This window comes from Rhinatrema bivittatum, chromosome 4 (genome assembly GCF_901001135.1).
Source record: "Rhinatrema bivittatum chromosome 4, aRhiBiv1.1, whole genome shotgun sequence".
Lineage (NCBI taxonomy): Eukaryota > Metazoa > Chordata > Amphibia > Gymnophiona > Rhinatrematidae > Rhinatrema > Rhinatrema bivittatum.
The window spans coordinates 466558561-466585530 of NC_042618.1; the positions used below are offsets into that span (position 1 = coordinate 466558561).

At 42.8% G+C, this 26970-nt stretch overlaps 1 protein-coding gene across 1 annotated transcript in view; it reads right to left on the reverse strand.

Annotated features, from left to right (window-relative positions):
• TBC1D15 (TBC1 domain family member 15) overlaps nt 1–26970 on the reverse strand; it is a 185972-nt gene that overhangs the window by 126937 nt on the left and 32065 nt on the right. The window contains exons 2-5 of the mRNA XM_029597175.1: nt 16481–16579; nt 16195–16269; nt 9463–9595; nt 4849–5062 (exon numbers count right to left, since the gene is read on the reverse strand). Coding sequence (XP_029453035.1) covers nt 4849–5062; nt 9463–9595; nt 16195–16269; nt 16481–16579 — 521 coding nt within the window. The remainder of the gene's footprint in view (nt 1–4848; nt 5063–9462; nt 9596–16194; nt 16270–16480; nt 16580–26970) is intronic.

The following is a 26970-nucleotide window of genomic DNA, read 5'->3' on the forward strand; positions in this document are numbered from 1 at the left end:
GGATCCCCTGCTTGCAAAGGAAGGCTGCTACCACCACCATGACTTTGGTGAAAGTTCGAGGAGCCGTCGCCAGACCAAATGGAAGGGCCTGAAACTGGAAGTTTGTCCCAAGACCTTGAAGCGTAGAAACCTCTGGTGACATAGCCGTATCGAATATGCAGATAAGCCTCCATAAGATCCAGGGACGCAAGGAACTCCCCTGTCTGAACAGCAGCCAGTACCGTCCGCAGGGTTTCCATGCGAAAACGAGAGATTCGGACACAACAGTTCACCTTCTGTAGGTCTAGGATGGGACGAAACGTGCCCTCCTTTTTGGGAACCACAAAGTAAACAGAGTAACATCCCCGACCCTCTTCTGCCTCTGAAACCAGGACAATGGCCTGTAGCTGGATCAGGCACTGCAGGGTCTCCCGTACCGCTTCCTGCTTGCAGCGCGAAGCCACGCGGGACTCCACAAACACCTCCTGCACGGGACGTGAAAACTCTAGAGCATAGCCTTCTCTGATCGCCTCCAGGACCCAACGGTCTGAGGTGATCCTTGCCCATTCCGTGTAAAAGCTGGACAAGCTGCCCCCGACAGCTTCGACGACGGAATGGGTACGCGTGGCTTCATTGGGAGGGTTTACTACCTCCTATCCCGAGGTGTCCAGAATCCCGGCCAGGACGATAACCCCCTTGAAAGGACTTGCCATCCTGAGGTCTGCTTAGACGTGGAAGGTGAGGAATACCTGCCAGAACGAAATTGGCGTGAATCCCGAAAATGTGGCCGCGAAGGAAACACCTTTCTGGTGGGCCTTTTATCTTCCGGCAACTTATGCCCCTTAGATTCTCCGAGTAGCTTCACCAACTGCTCCAGTTCCTCACCAAACAGGAGCTTACCCTTAAACGGGAGGTTACACAGCTGAGATTTTGAAGACAAATCCGCTGCCCAATTGCGCAGCCACAGCAGTCGGCGTGCAGCCACTACAGAAACCATGCTGCGAGCTGAAGTTCGCACTAGGCCATAAAGCGCATCTGCTACATATGCGATGCCCGCCTCCAAACGAGTGCCCTCCAAGGCGGCACCACTGCCAGCTCCTATAATGGTGTTAGAGGCCTGAACCCAGCACAAACATGCCCTCTGCATGAGGCTGGCACAGATTTGGGCCCGAAGACTCAATGCAGCTACTTCAAAAGACTCGCTTCAATGCTCTCCAACTTACGGTCCTGCATATCTTTTAAAGCAGCAGCACCCGCTACCGGAATAGTGGTCTTCTTTGTCACAGCCGAAACCGCCGCATCCACCTTCGGAATTTTCAGAAGATCCAAGACATCTGTTGAAAGAGCTTGGCCATAGCTCTGCCCACCTTGAGCCCCGTGTCCGGTGCGTCCCACTCGCAGGTCACCAGCTTGCGAACCTTTTTAGGCAGTGGAAAGGACGACGTGGGCCCCCGTATTCCGTCAAGAACCGGATTAACCCCATCATTGTCTGATTCTTCCTGAGAGATCTTAAGCTCCAGAACTTCCAACACCTGGGGAATAAGGGGTCGTAGTTACTCCCGCTTAAAAAGACGGACCACACTGGGATCATCTCCTACTGTGGGTGGCAAATCATCATCTGCAGCATCTTGATCAGGGTCCCCAAGATCAGGAACCAAATCCGGAACCTGAGCCGAACCCGGATCCGGAACTCCGGAGGGTGGGGGAGGGGTCTGCGGCCCCTGGGGTTCATCACTTCCCCCGCAGGCCTGCTGTTCCTCGAGTTGACCCTTCCTGAACGGCATCTCAGAAAGACCCACTGACTGAATTTGCCTCCTGAAGCCCGCTTGCTTTCTGGCCAGGAAAGCCTGGTGCATTAACAAGACAAACTCCAGCGAAAACCCCTCCGGGTCTCCATCTGCCGGAATGGGATCCTGAGGAGCCGGTTCACCCAGTCCCCCAGTGCTGTCCTCCACCACAAGGGCTAAGACTGGAGGAGATCCCTCCTCCCTTGAGCCTTGGCATGAAGACCCCCCATCCCGGATGAAGGGCTCAGGGCCCGACGAACTCTCCATCCCTAGGAAGGATAAGGGAGGGGGGAAAAAAAAAAACAAAAAACTAAACTAAACTAAATTCTGCCTTCGCGCCCAGATGGAGGATTGCGGAGAGAAAGAGAGGGCTCCTTGAAAAAAAAACAAAACAGGGCAACCACGCAGCCCAGGGGAGGAACGGAAAAAAATAGAAAAAAATGCCGACAGGCCCATTGCAACGGGTCGTGCTTCAGAGTCGCGCCAAAAACCGGCTGGTGAAGAAAACACTTACCCCGTCCCTTCAGAGCAACCCGGAGCCCCGGGAGTAGAGGGAAAGGGGGCCGAAAGGCTGCCAAACACCCTGGAGTGCCTGCAAGGCTGGCTGTCCCAACCAGACTCCTTACCTCAGCTCGAAACCACAGAGGAAGTCTCACTCAGAGAGGGTTGAAGGAGCAGCTCTGGGGGGAGCAGCCATGGAGGTGAGTAACCAGGAGCCCCTAGTCTTCACACACACTCTGAGTGGTGATGGACGAAACCCAGACGGAGGAAACCAACCCCCTCCCCCCGGAAGTCTGGCTTCGACTGAGGAATGGCCCACGAATGTGCCTAACACCTCAAGAAGCAATCCTGAATTAAAAAAACACGGAGAAAGAAATCTAACTAAACTGAAAAATTTACCCAAGACTGCAGGTGCCTGTCTTCCAGCTGCTGGAGACAGAGAAATACCGAGGGACTGCAGGTGGCGCTCTCGCTATGTAGCAGTGCCCAAAGTTCTAATTGTTCTCTGACTCCACCTGCTGGTAGGGATCCACAACCCACTTCTCTGGACTGATCCTTGTACATAGGGGGAACTTTAATTCAGCATCCTTTCCTACTCAGAGTATTCAAAAATAGGCAGTGACTAACCAGCCATACCTGCAACTGTTTAACAGTTTCTTGTAATCTAATTTCTGGAACGTCAGAAAAAATTGAATGTCATCTGCATATATAAAATATTTGACATTCAAAGATTGACGGTAAGAGAGGCTGTCCTGTAAAAGAGAGTGTGTGTGTGTGTGTGTGTGTATAATATGAGACATTATGTCTGTGTGAGTGTGTATGAGTTTGTGTGTATATAAACATATATATATGATGGTGCCTGTGTATGTGAGGGTGTATGAGTAGGTGTCTGTGTGTGTGTTTAAGTGAGCCTCTGTATGTGTGTGTGTTTCTGTGAGTGTTTGAGTATCTGCCTGTACATGTGAGTGCCTGCACATATTTCTGAGTGTGAGAGAGGTTAAGTTTGTGCGCCCTTCTCCAATGTGTGACAAACTCAGGATGAATGGAAATCTAAAGTTCCAGGGTTCAGAGAGAGGGAGATTTTTTTTTTCTTGTTAGTTTTAGTTATTGGATGTGATGTGTTTGTTTTGAAATATTTTATTAATGTTTGGTAATTTTTTTAAACATTTTTGTGTGTTTTTAATTATTGGATGTTGCTCTATTCATCAGCTGATTTGATATTTTTATTGTATGTTTAATGTTTTATATTTATTGACTGTATTTACATTGCATACAGAGTTTGGCTTCTTGTGAATTCCAGTTCAGTTTTTGCCTGCATGTTTCAATTTATATTACAAAAGAACATAAGGTATGCCACACTGCGTCAGACCAGTTCCCAGCGTCTCTTTATTCTATATTTAGTGAGTCTGTGGTTCTGCATGTGTGACTGAGGTTAGGTATTCTGTTAGCATGTAGTTTCTGTTTAGGGATTTAAAACAATCTGGCTTTAATCTGTTTTCTTAATAGGAGGTGTATTGGTGTTTAGGGCTTGGTGTAATATTTGCAGTATGACATTTTCATAGGTTGAGTGCCGACAGTTATGATATGGAAGGCTTACTATATTGGAATTGTAGTTCAGTTTATTCCAGCGCACTTTACCATAGGCCTAATACCATATGGGATCCAGTAAACCATCTTGATTACCATGAGAAAGGCAGTTTATTAAGCCTATTAAACTACTATTAATAAAAGTATCTTGTTTGTATATTGTGTATATATATATGCACAGCAATCTCCCTTTTTAGGTTGGGGAAGTTAATACATTTTAAAATGAAAAAGTCTGCATAATTTTTAATTGTGTGGGGAGGGGAAGGAATGGGGAATGAAAAGCTGTAAGGTTTGTCTAGGGCATCTAATACCCTTGCACCATTCCTAAGAGAGAGTGTCACACACAGACTCCCATCATTCACAGACCTCTCACATTCTCAGGGGGTGATAGGAAGTGGAAGAACGGCTTAGTGGTTAGAGCAGTAGGCTGTGAACCGGGAAAGCCAGGGTTCATGACCTTGGGCATGTCTCTTCACCCTCCACTGCCTCAGGTACAAACTTAGATTGCGAGGCCTCTTCTTTGGAACTCCAGACTCCTGCGTCCCTTCCCTCCCACCCTTTACCAGCTTTACAAATCACCTATCTAGCACTTGGAACTGTACAGCAGTACGGTGTCCCACGTGGGACAAAGTACCAGCCAGCCTCTGAACAGCAGAGGAAGAGGAGGAGGAGGATGTGGCCCAAAGCACCACTGCACTCCTCCTCCTCGATCAGTAACAGAGGGAATGAGGGAGAAGGATGTGGAGGGCCAGGAGGTTTGTGCTCAGTGGAGTTACCCCCCCCCCCCCCACACACACACACACACCAAGCCCTACAATAAGGGTAGTAATAACAATCAAAATCAAGCAACCATCAAACCCATAAACAATTTCTGCTAGCAACATTTTTACTTGGTGAGAAGCCTTTGGACGTTGTGAATCTTCCATGGAAAACATCTACTCAGTCTTGTTCTGTTTACAAACCCTGGTAAAAAATGAAAAGTTGCGATACTTACTCACACAGCGTTACATATTTTTCAAGGCACTCAATTAGCCGCCTGCTGTCTCCATGATGAAAGTGAAGAGCTGGGAGGCCTACGTCATCCTTCAAGCAGAACACCAAGTAGGACCACCCCATGCCTTCTTTGCTCTGCTTGATTGATTTCAAGTCTGCTTTCACATTAAAGAGAAATGACCACTTGCTTTGGCTGGTTGAAGAATAAAAAGCACCTAAAAAAGACAATTTGTGCCAGATTGTTGTTTCAGCACTTCAACACCTTTTGTGGGAAGCAACAGAAGAGTCATCTGTATATGCTATATATAAACAGCCTATATTATGTATTTACAGTTGTCAGATTTCCTGTTCCCCATATTCAATAGGAGCCATTAGAATGCCAAAACCGGGGCTTATTCTAGCCTCATGCCTTCTATCACACCCCAAAACTTCAAAGATAACCTAAGCTGGATATAGTATCCTGTTTCCAACAGTGGCCAATCCAGGTTACAAGTACCTGGCAGGATCCTAAATATTAAATAGATCTTACACCACTAATGCCAGTAACAGCAGTGGCTATTCCCCAAGACAATTTGATTAATAGTTATAGACTTCTCCTCCAGAAACTTATCCAAACCTCTTTTTAAACCCAGTTACACGAACTGCCCTGACCACATCCTCCAGCCACAAATTCCAGAGCTTAATTGTGTGTTGAGTGAAAAATAATTCTGATTTGTTTTAAATGTGCTACTTGCTAACTTCATGGAGTGCCCTCTAGTTTTGTATTATCTGAAAGAGTAAATAACCAATTCGCATTTACCTGTTCTAGACCTCTCATGATTTTAAAGACCTCTATCATATCCCCCCCTCAGTCATCTCTTGTCCAAGATGAACAGCCATAACCTCTTTAGTCTTTCCTCATAGGGGAGCTGTTCCATCCCCTTTAGCATTTTGGTCGCCCTCCTCTGTATCTTCTCCATTGCAACTATATCTTTTTTGAGATGCATCGACCAAAATTACACACAGTATTCAAAGTGCGGACTCACCATGGAGCGATACAGAGGCATTATGACATTTTCCATCTTATTCACCATTCCCCTCCTAATAATTCCTAACATTGTTTGCTTTTATGACTGCCATAGCACACCGAGCTGACTATTTCAATAGATTATCCACTAGGACTTCTAGATCTTTTTCCTGCGTGGTAACTCCTAATACAGACACTGAAAATAAAATGTGTTTATGACGATAGAAAGAGGGGAACCTGTTATTCACTGGACAATTATTGAAAGGATGATGATATGATATTTATTAATCTATTCATAACAGAAGGCCATCCAGCCCTTTTAGGCTGCTGTGTATACTTTACATCTGGCCCTTCCTAACCCTTAAACCTTGCATGCAGGTAACAGGTTTTGTTTGACAGGGATATTCAAATTCAGCATTACCTCCCAGAAAATTCACTTAACATGGGAAAAAATGTATGTTTTCCATTTTGAAGGAATTACAAAATTCTTACTGGGGAAGGGAGAACAGCAAATAGAACATAACAGGTTGGGCAGGAGCAATATCAGGATGGGAGAGGAGGAATTACTGTCTTACAGTAATCATATTGCTAAAAAGGTAAAAGAAAAAAGGTTAGTGTTAAAATACGAGGCCTCACAAAAAGAGGAAGACAGGCAGAAATATATGAAGGGGGTAGGAAAAGCTGGTAAAATAGGAAAGCAAAGGTGCAAATGGGCTAAATACAATAAAAGAGGGCAACTGGATTCTTTTTGAATTTGTTAGTGACAGGAGGAAGTACAAAAATGGAATTGTAAAACTCAAAAGGTGGAGGCAGGGCTAGGAAATCTGTAGAGGCTGATGAGGAGAAAGCGGAATTACTTACATATTTCTGGGCAGTGTTCACTGCGGAAGGACTTGGAAAAGGATCACAAGTTACTGCCACAGACAGAAATGGAAGGGAGGTAGCCCTCAATCAATTTTCAGAAGACTGTGCTCGGGAGAAGCTAGGAAAATTAAAAGTCGATAAAGCAATGTGTTCGAGGATAGTGAGGGAACTTAGGGAAGTGCTGGCAGCTCTAGCTGACCTTTCTAATGCTTCTTTAGAGTTAGGAGGGAGTCCAAGGCACTGGAGACAGACAGATGTAGTTTCTCTTCACAACAGTGGAAGTAAGGAGGAATCTGAGGACTACAGGCTGCACTGAATTAAGGGGATCACTGTTAAAACACAGGCTAGTGCAGTTTCTGGAATCCAGTGGACTACAGGACCGGAGGCAGTTTGGTTTCACAAGAGGTAGGTTTTGTCAGACGATTCTTATCAATATATTTGACTGGGTCAGCAGTACTTGCAGCCATCATTAAATACCGCCTGCTCTGTGGTGCAGAGGATCTGAGTTCGAATCCCCCATCCGACGGGGCTGGTCAGGACTGAGTGCACCACAGAAATGTCACGCTCAGGCCAGTGAAAGGAGAGAGATGGCCGCTACTACAGTGGTGGAGTCTGCCAGCCAACCAGCTGTGCTGACAATGCACCTCCAGGGCATGACTGTCTTTCAGGGGGGCAAGGGAGGCACAGACCACAGAGTGTACCAGGAAGTAAAACTAAAATTTTTTAAACTACCATAAATAATATGCCAGATCATTGCTTTAAGAGCTTATGCCTACGTGGGTAATGGAGAAATTACTTACCTGATAATTTTAATTTTCCTTAGTGTAGACAGATGGACTCAGGACTAATGGGTTATGCTCCCCGGCCAGCAGATGGAGACTGGGTCAGGTTGCAAAGCTGACATCACCATACATATACCCCCCTCCAGTGACCTCAGCTCTCCAGTATTCTCTTCAAAAGCCACCATGGACACACTAATGAAAGGACTTAATTGAAAATATGACAAAATATAATTAAAACATGATTAAAAAATGGATAACTGTAACTGTACTCAACCAACCACTTTTCACTTACCTGGGAGCAGCAGCACTTACCAGCTGAGTACAGAGACAGTTTCCATCTGCACTGGGAAAGGGCTTTGGCTGTCACCACCGCACTCAGTTTCCTGCACCCACTGCCTTTCAGCTGCCTGAGCAACAAAGTCCACACCGGGAAACGGCTACCAGACCAAGGCACACCGCTGAGGGATCTCAGAAATTGCCTCAGGAATTCTCAACTGGGGGAGGGACCTTTAGGTATCAATTTCTTCAATTTAGAATGTAGAATTTCTCCTTCCCAAAAGTACAGCAATCCCCATAGGGAGAGGTACGTCCAAAATCCACTGGAAACGGAGAATACTGGAAAGCTGAGGTCACTGCAGAGGTAAATGGGCAGTGACGTCAGCTTTGCAACTTGACCCAGTCTCCATCTGCTGGCAGGGGAGCATAACCCATTGGTCCTGAGTCCATCTGGCTACACACTAGGAAATGAGGCAAATTGCATGGAAGCGTATTATACACATCCAAAGCTTATTATACTGCATAGCACAAACAATTTTTCTTGAAGAGTTTTGCTAGCTATAGCAACCCAATTCAGTAATGGTGTCCTTAATACCCTATTGATTAAAACAGTCATAAGTACATTAAGAAGCTGTCATACTGGATCAGACAAAGTCCATCAAGTCCAGAATCCTGTTTCCAATAGTGGCCAATCCAGGTTACAAGTACCTGGCAATTACCCAAAAATTAGATCCCATGCTACTAATGCCAGTAATAGCAGTGGCTATTCCCTAAGTCAACTTGATTAATAGCAGTTTATGGACTTCATAAAGACTGTGGATCCATAGTCTAGAGGATGTGAATGGAGAGAAGAGACATGGGGGTGGCTTGCGGGAATGACAGCTACTACCTGGTGATTAATACCCTTATTCAATAAACATACACACAGTTAATGAGACTCCAACATTGCTCTATGCTTCAACGGCAAGAGGAAATGTGGAAAAAAGGATTTGCATTCACAAAAAAGCAGGGGAGTAGCTTGCTTGTTGCAGTGCTTACTATCCCAAACCAAATAAGCCTGATACTTCACTTTCAATGCATATCCAGCATAGCTCTCTGCTTCAACGGCAGGGGGGGTGAAGAAAAGAGGATTTATATTCAGTCAACAACCAACAAGGACTGAATTAAATAGTCTGGGTAAACAAATAATCGTGGGAGTAGCTTGCTTACTGCAGCGGTTACTACCCCTAACCAATTAAGCTTGATACTTCACTTAGATGCATTGATGTAGAGAGCAATACTCCAGTATTGCTCTCTACATCAATGGCGGGGATGGAGGGTAATTAGAACCAAAACGTTACTAATAAGGGCCAAGAGTAACAGATAAGTATGAGAAAAAAAAGTAAGTGTGAAAGCTTGCTGGGCAGACTGGATGGGCCGTTTGGTCTTCTTCTGTCGTTATTTCTATGTTTATATGTTTATCCACAGCTTTTTTAAACCCAGCTACACTAACTGCCCTAACTACATTCTTTGGCAACAAATTCCAGAGCTTAATTGTGCGTTGAGTGAAAAATAATTTTCTCTGATTTGTTTTAAATGTGCTACTCGCTAACTTCATGGTGTGCCCCCTAGTCAATCTTTAAAAACTTTGACCACTTTAAAGAGTTGGCATTCTCTATCAAGAATTCAAAATTCATGTCATACAAACCTCCATTGGTACACGGTTTCTTCTTGAAAGAGACTGTGTTCACCATGTCCCATTCAGCCTCGTAACTATTTTGTTGCTCTGGTCCATGTCGCTCTTTAGGAGTCTGGGTCCATTCCACAACTGAACTGGAGTCCTAAAGGGCATCCCATAACATAAGAAATCAAAAACGTTCTTATTCACAGGCCTTCTTGTTATCTATTTTTCCTCTACCCACTTCTTTGGAAGTCTGGTCGTGAAAGCTACTTTGATACCATATGCTGCATGGAAGCAGAAAAAGTCAGAAGCTTCCACCAGACTGATGCAGCTGAAGAGTCTTACAAAACTAGAAAGTCAGTATGTACTTGACCTGGGCCAGTCTGCTGGGAAGTGAAAGAAGGCTGCCTTCTAGGGAAAGCATGACTATCAGATCAATTCTGAATCATGATGGTCAACAAGACAATTTTTTTAAGGGATTTTTACCCAGGGCTGTCTGAAAATCACCCATTCTTACTCTAGGTAAAAGGAAGTCCAGAGTTCCACAGTGTGCACACTTTTGGCCAGGTTAAAGGGAAGCATTTCTGGGGGAATATTTTGGGCAGGATTAGGAAATAGCGAGTGTGTGTTATATTTTCAACATGCTATTTCCCCGTCAGATTTAGCTCACACATAAATAGGCAGGTGCAAAGTCCATGGGACAACTATACCCAGGGTGAATTTTCAACAGAAAAGTTGTACAAAGTCCCCTGCGTGTTTAGGTCTGAGCAAGTCAGTAGCTTAGGAAGAAAAGGGAACTCAGTTTATGTCCAGTGAATTGTAGGAGCAGGAAGAAAGGTAGGAGGGGCACCTGTTAAATTAAATATGTACTTTCTACTTCTAGGGGGTGGGATTTTTGGTGGAGAGATTGGGACAAATTATGCAGAAATCAAGAAGAAAGAAGCAGCACTGCTATTTTGAAAGGTAATTTCATTAGGCACCTCTCTCACACCAAAGGCATTCAGTAACCCTGAATTCCAGCTGCAGAGCAGCGGTTAGACTTCTACAACAAGTACACAAGCGAAAGCAAAAGCTCTGCAAGAGTTTCTCAAATTGCAATATGGTCCCTGGGCAAGCTTTATTTCACAAACAATATATCGAATTCCCAAAAGCAGAAGCCTGGTTACTGTTATTAACTGATTTATCAGCGTTATGGCTTTCTTTTTCCTACTGAAGGGTAAACGGTGAAAAATACATTGTGCTAACTTTTGATCAGTTTATCCAACACCACTCACAAAACACTGGGAGTAAGTGCTGGGAAGAGTGGCGAGAGCTGGGGGTCTATTTCCTAACTATCATTTTAAGATTTGATGTGAAAGGGGGAAAGCGTCCATTGCGATCTGGCTCATGCCCTCAAGCACATCTGGGATTCTCCCAAATAACCCAAGCAGATCGTAGCCCACGCACAGCACAGATATTTGAGAAGACTGCAAGAAAATCAAATAATGAAACATTTAAAAAAAACAAATCACAAATCCATCAAAAAATTTTTTTTAAAGGGGGTGGGGCTGGTCCAATGGCTTTATTACAATACTGTGTGCTGCGGTGCTACAGATGCAGATCTGCTTCTGGATACTGCGGAGGCAGCACTCCTAGCCTGAAGGGAGAGGGAAGTTTAGCCACTGTGGAAGGGGGGACTCGGCTGGCGAGTTTAGGAGGAAGCTGCAGTCTCGGATCCCTGGCTGAAGGATGGTCACTGCAATGGTTGGGATGGACAGAAAGCGGTTGGTGCCATAGGCCCAGCAAGGACTATTCCGATTCAGCCGGAAGCTAAAAAGAAAGAGGAAACGGCTGGGCCAGAAATAAAGTCCCTTGCTTTGTCCTGACTGTTCAATTGCAGTTATTATTGCTTATGGAAGGGATTGAAAAGCTGCAGCTTTAAAAATAATGACTTTGTTATTTTAGTTTTCATATACTAATTTAAAAACAAAGAAGCTGGATAGAGAGCTTCTTTGTTTTTAAGGAGGCAGCACTCATAGCCTGAAGGGAGAGGGAGTTTAGCCATGGTAGAAGGATGGACTTGGGCTGAAAGTTTAGTTTTCGCTTGTGTACTCATTGTAAAAGTCTAATCACTGCTCTGGAGCTGGAATTCAGGGCTATTGTACAACCCCTTTGGTGTGAGAGAGGTGCCTAATGAAGTTACCTTTCAAAATAGCAGTGCTGATAAATTCCTGGAGGAAAAATCCATAAACTGTTTATTAATTAATAAGCAATAGTAGCTTGAGATCTTGTAACTTGGATTGGCCACTGTTGGAAACAGGATGCTGGGCTTGATGGACCCTTGGTCTGACTCAGTATGGCAGCTTGTTATGTTCTTATATGTTCTATAAGCCCAACATCCTGGGCCAATCCAGGCTACAAGTACCTGGCAAGTGCCCAAACACTATGTAGATCCCACGCTACTGATGCAATTACCGTATTTTTCGCTCCATAAGACGCACCTGACCATAAGACGCACCTAGGATTCAGAGGGGGAAAATTTAAAAAAAAAAAAAAATTGTGCTAAACCGGCTCTGCGTCTGGGCGTCTTATGGAGCAAATTAGGGGAGTGCATAGTTTTTTTTTTTCTCCCCATTTTGTTTTCGGGTCTGGGGAGGGCCATTTCGGTCCACTCCCCAGATCAGAAAATTTTTCTTTCTGTGGGAACCCCCAAAACCCCCCCCCCCCCATCCCAACCCTTTAAATTAACAACCTCCACCCCCCTGACCCCCCCAAGACCTGCCGAATTAATTTCCTGCAACCCCCCACCCTCCTGCCCCCCCCAAGACCTGCCGAATTAATTTCCTGCAACCCCCCACCCTCCTGACCCCCCCAAGACCTGCCAAACGTCCCTGGTGGTCCAGCGGGGGTCCAGGAGCGGTCCGGGAACGATCTCCTGGGCGTGATCCGTCGGCTGCCAGTAAACAAAATGGCGCCGACGGCCCTATGCCCTCACTATGTCACTGAGACCGACCGCTGCTATTGGTCGGTCTCAGTGACATAGTGAGGGCATAGGGCCGTCGGCGCCATTTTGTTTACTGGCAGCCGACGGCCCTATGCCCTCACTATGTCACTGAGACCGATCGCTGCTATTGGTCTGAGACCGACCAATAGCAGCGGTCGGTCTCAGTGACATAGTGAGGGCATAGGGCCGTCGGCGCCATTTTGTTTACTGGCAGCCGACGGCCCACGCCCAGGAGATCATTCCCGGACCCCCGCTGGACCACCAGGGACGTTTGGCAGGTCTTGGGGGGGGTCAGGAGGGTGGGGGGTTGCAGGAAATTAATTTGTCAGGTCTTGGGGGGGGGGGGGGTTGTAGGAAATTAAGTCGGCGGGGACTTGGGGGAGTCGGGGGGGGGTGTGTTTGTTCGATTTTTGTTTGGTTTTTTTTTTATATTCGCTCCATAAGACGCACATACATTTTCCCCCCACCTTTGGGGGAAAAAAAGTGCGTCTTATGGAGCGAAAAATACGGTAATAGCAGTGGCTATTCTCTAAGTCAGCTTGATTAATAGCAATTAATGGACTTCACCTCCAAGAACTTATCCAAACCTTTTTTAAACCCAGCTACACTAAATGTACTAACCACATCCTCTGGCAATGAATTCCAGAGCTTAAATTGTGCGTTGAGTGAAAAAGAATTTTCTCCGATTAGTTTTAAATGTGTTACTTGCTAACACCATAGAGTGCCCCCTAGTCCGACTATTATCCAAAAGAGTAAATAACCGATTCACATTTACCCGTTCCAGATCTCTCGTGATTTAAAAAATTCAGATTAGCAAGTTGGGGGCAAGGGGAGAATAAAGATGGCAGCGACGTAACATACAACTTTCTCTGCTGTCCTAGACACCTTCACATTTTTACCTAAATTTGTTAGGGAGAAATGAAAGGGCAAGTGTTCTTGCTCTTTAGTGTCGCTCCGTCTATTGACCCAGTGGATGGCTTCGTGGTACCTCTTCCAGCAGGTCAAGCAACATCATCCATGCTGACTTTTCAGCCTGGTAGGGTAGAATTGCCACCTAGTTTTGTTTCGCTGCTATCAAAAGTCACCCTGCCTAGGGCTTCTACTATGCTCTCTCTGCAACTGCAGATAACTCCTTGGTTGCTCCTATGAGGGAGGCCTCTGGGATGAAGACTGTTGAAATCTGTTGGAGATTCTGGCTCCCGGAGACCTCTGTGTAGCAGCAATGGCACAACCCAACTGCAGTTACAATAGAGGAGGAAACTGTGAGTAGTACAGCGAGAGCCTGCAAGACCTGGATCCAGACTGCAAGTATCCTTCCTGGTTTGGGTCTTCCCCAAATGGCCTGTTTGGATGGTGTGGACCTTAGGGTCTCTAGGGTGAAGATTTCTCCTGTGAGAGAAACGACTTTAAGTAGTCTCAGGCTAGATATTTCCTAGGTGGAAGGCCTCATGATCAGAAGCTCATGGTTTTCCACTCTGCTGGTAGTCCAGGAATCATCTAACATTTGCCTGTAAAGATATCATATCTGAAATCGAGAAAGCTCTTCCTGAGATTCTTTCAGTGAAGATCTGAGAAGGGACGATGTTTCTTTATGGCAACATGTTAAAATTTGAGAAAACAAAATTAAATAATTGGTACCAGAGACTGATAAACTTCCCAAAGTTGCCTTCTCTCTCCCCTCAAGGTTTCTGTCGGTCATTATCTGGTGGAAGTTTTAAAGCTCTCTGAGAAGTCAAACCCTCCTAGCTCCAATGTTTTCTATATTCCTGATAAGAACCAAAAATGTATTATTGGATGATGATGTGCTGCCTCAAAAAATGATTTGTTGAAGGAGATTTCTTGTATTAATTTGTCTGAAAATGTCCTTGCTCTCTCCCCAGATAAAGTTTGGCTTTCCTCTAGATAGGTCTATCGTGTTTAGAGCTTTCTTTCAGCAAAAAAGAAGTCTCTTTTTTGTTTTTGTCTCTTAAGGTTAATATATTTCTAGATGTTTCCAGGCCTGCACAGGCATGAAGGAAATTCCTTCTTAAAACTGGGAGCTCTTTTTTCAATACAGTTCCCCACTAAGCATAGGGTGAGTCACAAAGCGACAGTATCTATCTTTTAGAGTCTGACCAGCTTGAGAAGCTCATCAGATCCCACTCTTTAGACATTGCTCAAGAAGCTTTTGCCGAGTCAAATACCTCTTCTGAACTGGTAGAGAAGGGTTTGGGCTTCTGCGTACCAATACTTTTTTCAAATTGTTAAAGTCATTTCTAAATGTATCATTCTATGAATTCTTTTTAAGTTTTGATCCCTCAATGTAATTTGGGGACTTCATTTTCAGAATTGTGTTTAATCTTTTTATTTTTCTTATTGAATTTGTTGATTGTGGTACTTTCTGTATTTACAAGAGGGTTTTATCTTTTCTTTAAATGATTAAATGCAATTAATAAAAGATAAAACTTTTCAACAGGCAATGTACTACAACTGAAGACATGGGACAAATGAAGGACCTGCTCACAGAATTGGAGATAGATGGACTACAAAATTTTTAAACAAACCAACCCAACAGCATTATACAGCAATGTGGACAAGTGGAATATAAATTCTGTTAAATAAATAAATAAATACTTGTCTCTGGCATCCTGCTGACTCATAGGGGATGATCTGCAAAGGAACATATTTACCCGCAGAAAAAACCCTTTGAAAAAAAATGGGAAGAGTACATTCATTGTCCATAATATGCAGACATTTCCCTGTGGGAGAGGAGGTATCAGGAACAGGGTTAGGGCAAGCCTGGTAAGCTACATAAGGTAAAGAATCTTCACGGCATGCACCCTTCCTGGAATTTTCAAAGGGAAACTCTGAGGGGAGTTTCCTTTTGAAAATTGCCTTGCAGGCCCACAGAGTACTTTAAGCAACCCAGGGAGTTTCAAAATTACCCTCCCTATGTCTGTGCTGTAATTGCAATCCTTTAAGCAAATAAAACAAAGTAGGCCATGCCCCAACATAAGAACATAAGAACATGCCATACTGGGTCAGACCAAGGGTCCATCAAGCCCAGCATCCTGTTTCCAACAGTGGCCAATCCAGGCCATAAGAACCTGGTAAGTACCCAAAAACTAAGTGTATTCCATGTTACCATTGCTAATAATAGCGGTGGTTATTATATAAGTCAACTTAATTAATAGCAGGTAATGGACTTCTCCAAGAACTTATCCAATCCTTTTTTAAACACAGCTATACTAACTACACTAACCACATCCTCTGGCAACAAATTCCAGAGTTTAATTGTGCGTTGAGTAAAAAAGAACTTTCTCCGATTAGTTTTAAATGTGTCACATATTAACTTCATGGAGTGCCCCCTAGTCTATTATCCAAAAGAGTAAATTCACATTTACCCATTCTAGACCAATCATGATTTTCAACACCTCTATCATATCCCCCCTTAGCCGTCTTCTCCAAGCTGAAAAGTCCTAACCTCTTTAGTCTTTCCTCATAGGGGAGCTGTTCCATTCCCCTTATCATTTTGGTAGCCCTTCTCTTTACCTTCTCCATCGCAATTATATCTTTTTTGAGATGTGGCAACCAGAATTGTACACAGTACTCAAGGAGCGGTCTCACCATGGAGCGATACAGAGGCATTATGACATTTTCCGTTTTGTTCACCATTCCCCTTCTAATAATTCCCAACATTCTGTTTGCTTTTTTGAGTCATGATAGACCCACAACTAACAAATGATAATAAAAGCAATAATAAAAAATCATGTGAAGGGATTTTTTTTGGAGTATACCTTTCCAGCACAAAGAATATGGGCAGAATCCAACGTATCATCCAGTGGCCTCCATTCTACTATTACTTCCGCATCCTAGAACAAAGATATCACAGAAAATTATCATTCCTCAAATAGAGATGAATATAATAAATTTCCAATGCAATCATCAAGCTAACCAAATATTTGCATTGTCAGTTATAGTATTGCTGTCCAAAACTATGTTTAATAACACAAAAATGTTGTCTACATATTGTACAATTTTTTTTTTAATCAAAATTTTAAGAACTGATAAATAAGAAAATACCTTCTCAAACACTCGCAACGTTCCTGAAGTTAGACTGTCCTGGTCATCTATTCTTTCACAGCATGAATGGATAAACACGCCTTCCTGTTCATACACAACCTGAAACAATGTAAAGGTTTTGTAGCAGATAAGAGTTACTTTTTAATGAAATCACAGGTATACCTTTAATATTGTTTGTGCGGACTGAAAACCATGCAAGCGTTTAGTTCTCAGAAGCTTGCATGTCAGGAAGCTGACCCAAGGGTTCATGTGAGCAGTGCTCAAGCAATGGCAAAGCGCCTTTTGATTCTGCATGAAATCGAGTGGTCGGTTTCAGCAAGGACACAGCACAAGCCTTGAATGTGGCTGGATGTAACTGTTAGGAGCTACTCTTGGGATGGAGCAAGGGAGGAGTCCAGGTCAATGTACACCACCTCTCCTCTTTCTTGCAAAAGCAGAAGAATTGGTCAAGAGTTTATTCCACCAAAAGGCTGGTCCTGCATTCTTCAGACACCCAGACAAGCCATAACTGAAATATGAGAGTAAATATATTAAAAGGGGGTTCAGGCTTCTTATACCTTCAATAGCATTTTACAAAGAAAAAAAAATATATATATAATGCCCCAACCAAGCCTTGCCAGTCAGCCTGCTAGAACTCGGATTTCAGACTTGCTTCGTGGCGGTCAGTAGTGCCCTGGTGCGTCTCGCTATCATGAAAACCAAGCCTGAACCATAGAAAGGCTTCATAAGGGGAAACTCCATCAGTCTTCCTCATTGCTGCATCAGTCAGACGGTGGAAAATGAATGCAGCAGAGCTTCTGAATGCACTTGCCTGAGGCCCTAACCTGTCTATTCCAAGGAATCACAACACTCTGCATTCCAATCCAGAAGGAGGACGAGAGTTATGTAATGTACCCTCAATTTACTCATAACTTTCTGCAGGAAAAGCCTGCATACGGCACGGATTACAATACAGCACAGCTTTCCAAACTTTTCATGTTGGTGACACACTTTTTAGTCAAACATAATTTCACAACACAGTAGTTCAGTCTACTAGCAAACCAGAGGTTAAAAGGTTAAACTAACAAAACGTATTTTGACAATTTATGTATGTTTCCTTAAATATATACATTAATTTTTGTGGATTACATAATGTTAGACCCACACTGACCACCAGGCAGCTCCCATTCATTCTCACAGCGCTCCCTCCCCACCCCCCAGGCATGCACACACACACACACACACACACACACACACACACACAGACCCCCAGGCAGGCACCAATTCATTCTCACACACACATACACCACACACAGGCAGGCACCTATCCTCACACAGACAGACCCCAGGAAGACACCCATTCATTCTCATACACAGACACACCCTCAGGCAGGCACCCATGCATTCACACTCATACACTCCCAGGCAGACTCCCATTCATACACTTGCACTTTCTTTTGCCAGCAACCTCAGAGCCTCTCTCATTCCTCTGCTGCCACTGTCACTGCTGCCATGTGGATATTTGGGGAGGTGCTGATTGCTGCTACTGGCACTGAAGCCCATTCTGCTGCCTCCTCTGTGCAGGCCCCGTGTGCTTCCAATTCCTCCTTGCTGATCTCGTACATTGTGAGATCCGCATAGAGAAAGTGCTACTCTTGCACATTACCAATGATAACATTTGCCAATCACTAAAAAGTAATTTTTTTTTTTTACCTTTGCTGTCTGATCTTAGTTTTCTAATTGATTGGTCACAGGCTTTTTTTCCACCTTCCCTTTCTTGTTTTTTTGCCAATTCCTTTTACAGGGTCTTTTTTTTTTCTATTTCTTTTCTCTCCATCTGTCTTCTTCCCTCAAACACACAATCAGGTTCTCATTTTCACAGCGGCCCTACTACCAGGTTTCCTCCTCAGGCCACCGCAACGTGGGATATGCGGCGGCCCATTAACGCTGCTCTTCTTCTGTACACGGCAGATGCTCCTCTTCCTTCCTGCCCACGCGGCTCCGGCAACATTTTTCTTCCAGGGCTGTGCAGGCAGGAAGGAGGAGGAGTGAACGTGATCCTTTTCTTCGGGCCGTGATGAGGTAAGCTCTACCACGGCCCCGCCGATCTTCCTGCTGTAGTTCCCTGCTTCCGCCGGCCCTGCTGCTATGTGGACCGGGCGACACACCTCCACACCGTGTCGCGACACACAGTTTGGAAAGCTCTGCAATACACTATTAAATCATCACCATGACAATGAAAAAATACAATAAACTCCCAACTAAAGCGGAGATGGGCAACTCCAGTCCTCATGTGCTGCAAACAGGTATGGTTTTCAGGATATCCACAATGAATACGCACAAAACATATCTGCACTGAATGGAAGCATTGCGTGCAAATCTCATATATGCATATTCATTGTGAATGTCCCGAAAGCCAAACCCGTTTGCAGCACATGAGGACTGGAGTTGCCTACCTCTGGACTAAAGCAATCCCATCAAAACTACACACACTCCCTAACCTACCAACAACAAACAAACATCATATAAATAGAAATATAAAACCCTACCACAACCTAACCCTCCTCTCAATCTCATTAGGGAGCAGAAATAAAGGCAGCGCTTATGATTCAAGCTATGTAACTCAATATCAACTAGGCACTTTAATTGAACTTTCTGTTGTAAGAGCTATTATATGCTGAATAATCCTTCATTCAATGTTATCTTTCTGGAACAAAAAAAGGTACCAGAACTCACATGAAGGACACTTTCTTTTTAGGGACCACAGTACAAATCAAGGAAGTGGAGGAAAAAGGTGACTGTACTCAAGACCAGCAGTACACCCCTCCCAAAAAAAACCCCATACCTTTATAGTTCCTTAATCAGCATATAGCTAGGTAAAAAGCCTCTAAACATTGGAGTTAATCTTTCACTTGGCAGAGACAGGTGTGGAAAATTCCTAGGCGCCCAGTCACCCAGGCATTGGTGTCAGGTGCTTGGCACCGGCCCAGGAGAAATTGCTTCTGCTGTGGCAGTCTAGCGGGAGAAAGAGCTGCCTCTACTGTGGCAAGCTTGAAGGAAGCTGCAGCCACTGTCAGCATGAAGAGAGACTAGGAGAGAAGACAACCAGAGCAAGACACCCTTCCACCACCCTCCAAAAAAGAAAAACAGAAAAAGAAACCCAAAAGGTAAAAACATTTCAAAACACAAAAAACCTGAGAAAAAAAAATTCAAAATATAAAAAGAAAAAAGCAATAACAAAAACAAAACCTAAAAAGCAACACCACATAAGAAAAAAAAGTAGTTTGGTTTGGTTTTTTTTTTTTGCTCTGGCCTCTAAAAAATTGTGGCAAAATTTTCAAAATATTTCTTTGGCAGAGGTCCAAAGCATAAAGTCAAAAAACAAGACCCCACAAACAACACACAGCAAAATGCCTGCACATGCAAAGCTAAACCCAAAGTACAAGATTCATACGCATACAATTCCATTACAAAAGAAAAAAGTGGCCTTCCTATAGACTTACTCTGCATATTTTAGAACATTCCAAATGCTCGGCAACAATAAAATATTAGCAAACCCACAATGGTTTTCCTATTCCTTCTTCAAAGAACTGTGGAGGTGAAACTACAAAACAACAATACATCAGCAAAAGAAAATATGAATAAAAGAGACTTAATCTGGCTTTTGTTAGATGGAGAAACAAGAGTTTGCAGATTGCCTAAAGTGGATGAAAGAATCCTAGTAATTCCCTTCTCTCAAGTTATTGCACTATTACTGTGACAGAATAGTTTCAAATTACTGTTGACTTTGATTAGGATTTCAATTAAATAGACTGCTGAAACGTATTTTCACACTTTTACCACAAAAGGGGCACCGATATGTATGCAGATAATCTGAAAACTGATTTTAGCTTAGTTGAAGCTGTCCTGTCATTTGCAAAGAACTGACTTAAACTGGCCTGGAGTTCCTTTTCATAAACAAAGAGCAGCTCTCTTACTTTCTTGGGAAAGTCAATTCTTGGGAATTAGCCATGAATCCAAAACCCTAGTAAAACCAATATTATCATATCTGTGCCACAAAACCTTTCCTGACATTTCAACCGAGCAACTGTATGACTGGAAACAGAAATGGGTGAATCACAACACTTTGAAAGCAAGGTAAGCTCCGAGTCACATCTTACAAGCCAATGGGAGGTCTGAAATCTCTCATGTGTGTTTGGGAATGTAGTTTCATTTTAAACTCTGCCAGACTGTTATGTATAAAATGTTCTGCATGCTATGACTGGGAATCCAGTGCCATCTGTTAAACTGTTACCATCTCTGTCACAAATAGAATAAAATGCAATTAGAAACCTAGAACTATGGATCACTGCAATAAATCAGGTGTAGATAAACAGGCTCATGTATGTTTACTTTGCACTCTCAACAGCTATTTCTATTAACCTTGGTTGTACTTTAAAGCACTGATAAATCACAAAATATTTTGATAATTCAGGTGTGAAAATTAACTGAATCATTTTCCTGATTTCATTCCAATTTATATGACGTCCTTGTGGAGGTATCACTGTTCAAAGCACTGGTTCCCAATCCCGCCCTCGGGACACAATCAGCCAGCCTGGTTTTTAGGATATTCACTATGAATATGCATGATATAGATTTACATGCAATGGAAGCATAATCTAGAAAACCAGACTCCAGAACCAGGCTGAGAACCACTGATGTAAAGTTAAGCAGCCTAATTCAAGATTTCTCAAACTGGTCCTCGTAATCCTACTGTCAGTCTGCGGCTCCAATATATGCAGAAGTATCTCATGCACAATCACTGTAGCTTATCCTCAAAACCTGACCATGGGCTAATGAGGATAAGTTTGGGACGTGCTGGTCTATCTAGTGCTACCACTTTAAACTAGGTGACTCAAACATCTGTTAGGTTAGCAGCACAAACATCTAGCACTACAACGCTCCTAGGAGGGCATGTGAATACAAAGTTATAATGCCTGTCACACTAAGCTGAATTTAAAATGACATGAAAGAAAATAGCAGCAGGGACTTGAAATTGAAAAAAATGTCCATGTAACTGTGTAAACAAAGGAGGTCTGTAAATATTTATTACCGTAAGCCTTTCTTGGGCAGATTTAGGTCCCAGGGGCCCACAGACTTATGCATCCAGCTAGCACTCCTCCCGTACACAACTCTCTATCCTAAAGGTGGAGCCTTTCTGTGGGAGGAAGCTCATGGCCCCAGGTGATGGTGTGTTTCTCCCTGTGTTGTGTTGGATGCTGCATCTCCAGGGGTGAGATGCTGGGACAAACTAGGCAGGACAAGGCACTGGCTGTTAAATGTATGTTTACTGATTCTTTAACAATTAAAGTCCATTTATCCATAAAGGTGAAACTAGAGCTGACTGATGTACAGAGGTAATTTTCTTTTTCTGGGTAGGTGTCCTTTATCTCAGGTATCTGAGTAAAACTTCCCATGGTGTTGTTAAAGAGCACAAAGCTTTCCCAGCAGGCCAAAATGGGAATCTTATTGGAGGGATACTCTCAAACATGAAAAGGCCTACCTGAGTCCAGTCACCCAGCCTGTCCTGGTCCCACAGGGTGGAGATCAGGGTGGGAATCTCTGGAGATCTTGGTCCTTACTTCTCGGTTTTGGTGCCTGTGACTTCATTTGCAAGAAGTGTCTTTAGACTGCAGGAACCAGCTATCCAGCCCTGGATCCCCATGAGGAGGGGCGAGTCAAAAAACTTCCTCACACAATAATATAGGAATACTTGCTTGACCAAAAATCACTCAGTGGCTGCTACTTTACTGTCACTGATCTTGCCCCATCCAGGGAGTAGATTAGGGTTCACAGGTCTTTCAAGCCCTTGTCCTTTATGTGAACAGGAAGCCTTCTCCAAAGGGTGCAAGATTTAAGCAGCCATCCCTTCTAAAAATAGGATACATCTTCAGCCATCAAAAATCTCACAGAAGGCACTGTCATGATCTTACTCACCTAGGGAGTAGAGTGGAGCTCACAGGTCTTCAGCACTTACAATGAGAGTCCAAGGAGGAAATGTGGCACAAAAATTCTCTCTCACTGTAACTAATAAGAGAGGGACCCTCTGGCAGGGAGTGCATGGTGATAGACATCTTCAAAATTAAGGTACATAAGGGTGGGTGGCCTCACCAGGGAGTAGAACAAATGCATCCTCACTGCTCTGAAGCTAACTGAACTGACCACACCTAATTCTGAACTAGCTGCACTAAATAGGCTGAGGCAACCAATCCCAGCACTCCAGGTTGGGAGGGGCTGAAAAGGATGGAAGGCTCACAAGGATGTTGACTAAGCAGAGACCTAGGGCCATCTAGTGGCTGACCCAAGGAGGGCGCCATATTACCTACAAACAGTAGCTCCTAGCCTCTCATGATAATAATGTTTCTCTTGCACAATTAGCTTGTTGCCACATAATTGACAACCTGCCATAGAATCAACATACCTGAAAGCTTTCCCACCTCTTAATTCAATCTTTTGAAGGAAACTACAGGGTGCCCGCCTTCAACCTCAGCTCTCCGCTCCTGTTCCAACCGCTCCCTCATAAATAGCCTACAGGGAACAGGAGGTGGTGTGGAAGGCTGAGACTGGAGCAGATGAAAGTTTCTCCTTAATCTCTAATAAAGGTTCTTGTACCTATCTATATGGTCTTGGACTTGATATTACAGCTTTGGTCAGTGCAATTAGGTGGTGTTATCTTAATGGGCATTCTATTAAGAAAAAGACTTAACTGACTTATTTACTAATCATTCTTTACATACTGTTTGTATAACCAAATCAAGAATATTGGCCTCAAATGTTATTCTTAATTTTTGTCCATTGAGTTTCCGCTATATTCATTGCCCTCAGCAGAATAATAAAAGGGGAGAAGGAGTTGTGATTGTTTTTAGAGAAACCTTGGAAGTGGTATCCTTTAGTTTTCCAGTGCCTGAACACTGAGTTAGTTCCTTTAACTACACAGCTCTGGTTGCTGATAGTGATATATCAAGCTTCCAGGGTTATTAACAGATTTTTTTGCTTTTATTAAATTTTTAGCTTTGCTGAAAATCCCACCAGAAAGTTTGTTTTTGAAGATTTTAACTTCCCTACTGACTCTTATTGTCCTCCTAGAGCTGTTGAGTTTTTATCCACTATGACAAGGTTATTCTCAAACTGTGCAGTTTCCCTACACACGTAGCAGACCACATCTTAGATTTGATTTTTGTTGGTGAAATGGTAGTAGATTCCAAGCAACTGTAAAATTTACAGCTTTGAGAAGTTCTTTGGTCTGATCATTTATTGATTTTGATTATCTTCCCATATGTGGTTCTTCCTTGGTGATACCTATCTCCTCTTCACCTCTAGGCATGGGCATATTGATTCAGAATTATTTTATACTACATGGGATTCACTTTACCTTCCTGCCATTAAAGGGGAAACTCAAAAGCTCTTAGCTTTTTGGATATCTGCAATCTCTCAGATTCTGGATGTTATTGCTCCTTTCGCTAAATTTAGGCCCTGGAAGAACAATAATCCTTGGTTCTGTTCTGAGATTACAATCTTTAAAACTAAATTGAAATGCACTGAGAGGTGGTGGAGCAAGACCAGAGCTACTGTAGATAAGGATGTCTATTTGGAGTTGATGAAGCGGTACAAAATCTTGATTGATTCTGCAAAGAAACAGTATTTTTCTCATAAACTTGAGAGGTAGGTCATCACCCGCGGTTATTTTCTATGATTAAAACTATGACGACAATGCCTGCTCCACCATTATCTTCTGACACTATGGGGGCCTAGACTATAGCTACTTTTTTTTGTAGAAAAAGTTCAACGACTTTGTGCAGTGTTTCAAAATGTGCCTATTAACGAGCTCTTTCCATCAATATTCTGGATCTGTGTTATGGGATGAGTTTCAATCTATTACCACTGGTGTGAGGTAACTAGATCCCAAGGTATGTTGAAACTCATTGCTTTTCAGGGGGATATTTGCCCAAAATGGCTGATCAAGACTGGTTCTCCTAATGTTATGCAGTTCCTTACTCAACTGGTTTCTATTTTGTTATTAAGAGCTGTCCCTGAAGCCATGAAAAAAGATTTTCTATATCCTAAAATTAAAAAGCCATCTCTAGATCTATTACTTCCCATTAGCTTCTGTCCAATTTCTAAGTCTACCTTATTTGGAAAAATGTGTTATATTGCACCCCTCACAATTTGTGTTTCATACATCTCCTTATTATCTACCCTAGATTCTCTGAGACAGGGTTTAGATAAAGAGAAATAATTTCTAATGGTGCTTCTTGACGTTTCTGCTGCTTTTGATACACTAGATTCTAGTATTCTGTTAGCCCAATTGATGGGAATCAGGTTGGGTCCTCCCATACTTAAATGGTTCCAGTCCTTTCTTATATCTCATTATCAGTAGGTAAGGATTGGGTTTTCTCATTCAAACTGATTTCCACTAGAATCAGAAGTACCTCAGGGCTCTGAGCTTTCACCAGTACTATTTAACATCCATATGCTTCCAATGGCGAATTTACTTGCTTCATTTAACATTCATTTTCGGTTCTATGTGGATGATATCCGGCTTATTTACCTGCTGGTTCTGGAGAATTTCTCTATTCCATCTGGGCTTGTTGATTATCTTTTAGCAATTAATAAGTGGATGTCAGTGAATAAAGGTGGCTCTCAATCTGAGTAAAATGGAAGCGCCTGCAACTTTTCCTGTTTTTAAAGTGGCTGATGTTGATATTCCCACTATTTCTGAGTTATGCTATTTGGGAGTCATTTTAGACTCCTAGTTAACACTTAAATCCCAGATGAAAGGTGTAGCAAAGGCTACATTTTAGAAGCTAAAACCATTAAGATGAATAAAGCCTTACTTTTCCCGCTACTGATTTCCGATTGGTAGTGCATCGCTTTGATTTTCTTAAGGAATACAATTAATGAAAATAAACATGCTCTTTCCCATTTGGAATATTGTAATTCTCTTTATATAGGCCTACGTCAGACATCAATTCAGGTCTTGCAGCTGGTTCAAAACGTCACAGTGTGCTTTATTGCTACGATTTTGCGTTCTGAGCACACTGCACCATGTCTGCAGGTTTTTACAATTTTTTTCAAGGCACTGGCAGGTACAACTCCAGAATATTTAAAATCGGTTCTGATATATGATACTCCTGCTCAAACGCTGCAATCTGGGTCTGCACATTTAATAGTTCCATCCTTTAAAAAGCTTCATCTAATAGAAACCAGCTGAAGGGCATTCTCTGTAGCTGCACAGTCAATTCGGGAAAACTCTGCAACAGGAAGGCAGTTTTCTTTAAGAAACTAAAAACTGTTATTCAACTCTACTTATTCCTGTTAGAAAGGACTTTTGTCTGTTGATATTATGTAACTTTTGATTTTACTTGGTGTATTGTATTGATTTTACTTGGTGTATAGTTTCCCCCCTGTTCTATTGTAAACCGGTACGATAAGACCTTGTCTTGAGTATCGGTAGAGTAAAAAAAAAAATTTAAATAAATAAATAAATTGTTTTATCAGGTTGTTCTTTGCTGAGATCTTATTTGAATTAGCAGAATATAAATGACAATAAATAAGAACATAAGTTGCCATACTGGGTCAGACCAAGGGTCCATCAAGCCCAACACCCTGTTTCCAATAGTAGCCAATCCAAATCACAAGTCTCTTGGCAAGTACACAAACATTAAATAGATCCCATGCTACTAATGCCAGTAATTATTGTGGCTATTCTCTAAGTCTACTTGATTATTAGCAGTTTATGGACTTCTCCTCCAGGAACTTAACCAAACCTTTTTTAAACCCAGCTACGCTAACTACCTTAACCACATCTTCTACAAATGAATTCCAAAGCTTAATCATGCACTGAGTGAAAAAGAATTCTCAGGATTTGTTTTAAATACACTACTTGCTAACTTCAAGGAGTACACCCTAGTCCTGCTAATATCTGAAAGAGTAAATAAACTATTCACATTTACTCATTCTAGTCCTCTCATGATTTTATAGACCTCTATTATATCCCCCCTCAGCCATCTTTTTTACAAGTTGAACAGCTCTAATCTCTTTAGCCTTTCCATACCCTTTATCATTTTGGTCGCCCTCTCTGTACCTTCTCCAGTGAAACTATATCTTTTTAGAGATGGGGCGACCACAATTGCACACAGTATTCAAGGTGCAGTCTCACTATGGAACAATACAGAAGCATTATGACCTTCTCCATTTTAGTCACCATTCCCTTCTTAATAATTCCTAATAGTCTATTAGCTTTTTTGATCGCCGCAGCAGAATGAGCCAACAATTTCAAAGTAATATCCACTATGACACATAGATCTTTTTCCTGGGTGGTAGCTCCTAATACAGAACCTAACACTGTAACTATAGCATGGGTTATTTTTCCATTTATGCATCACCTTGCACTGGTGCACATTAAATGTCATCTGCCATTTGGATGCCCAATCTTCCAGTCTTGCAAGGTTCTGCATTTTATCACAATCTGC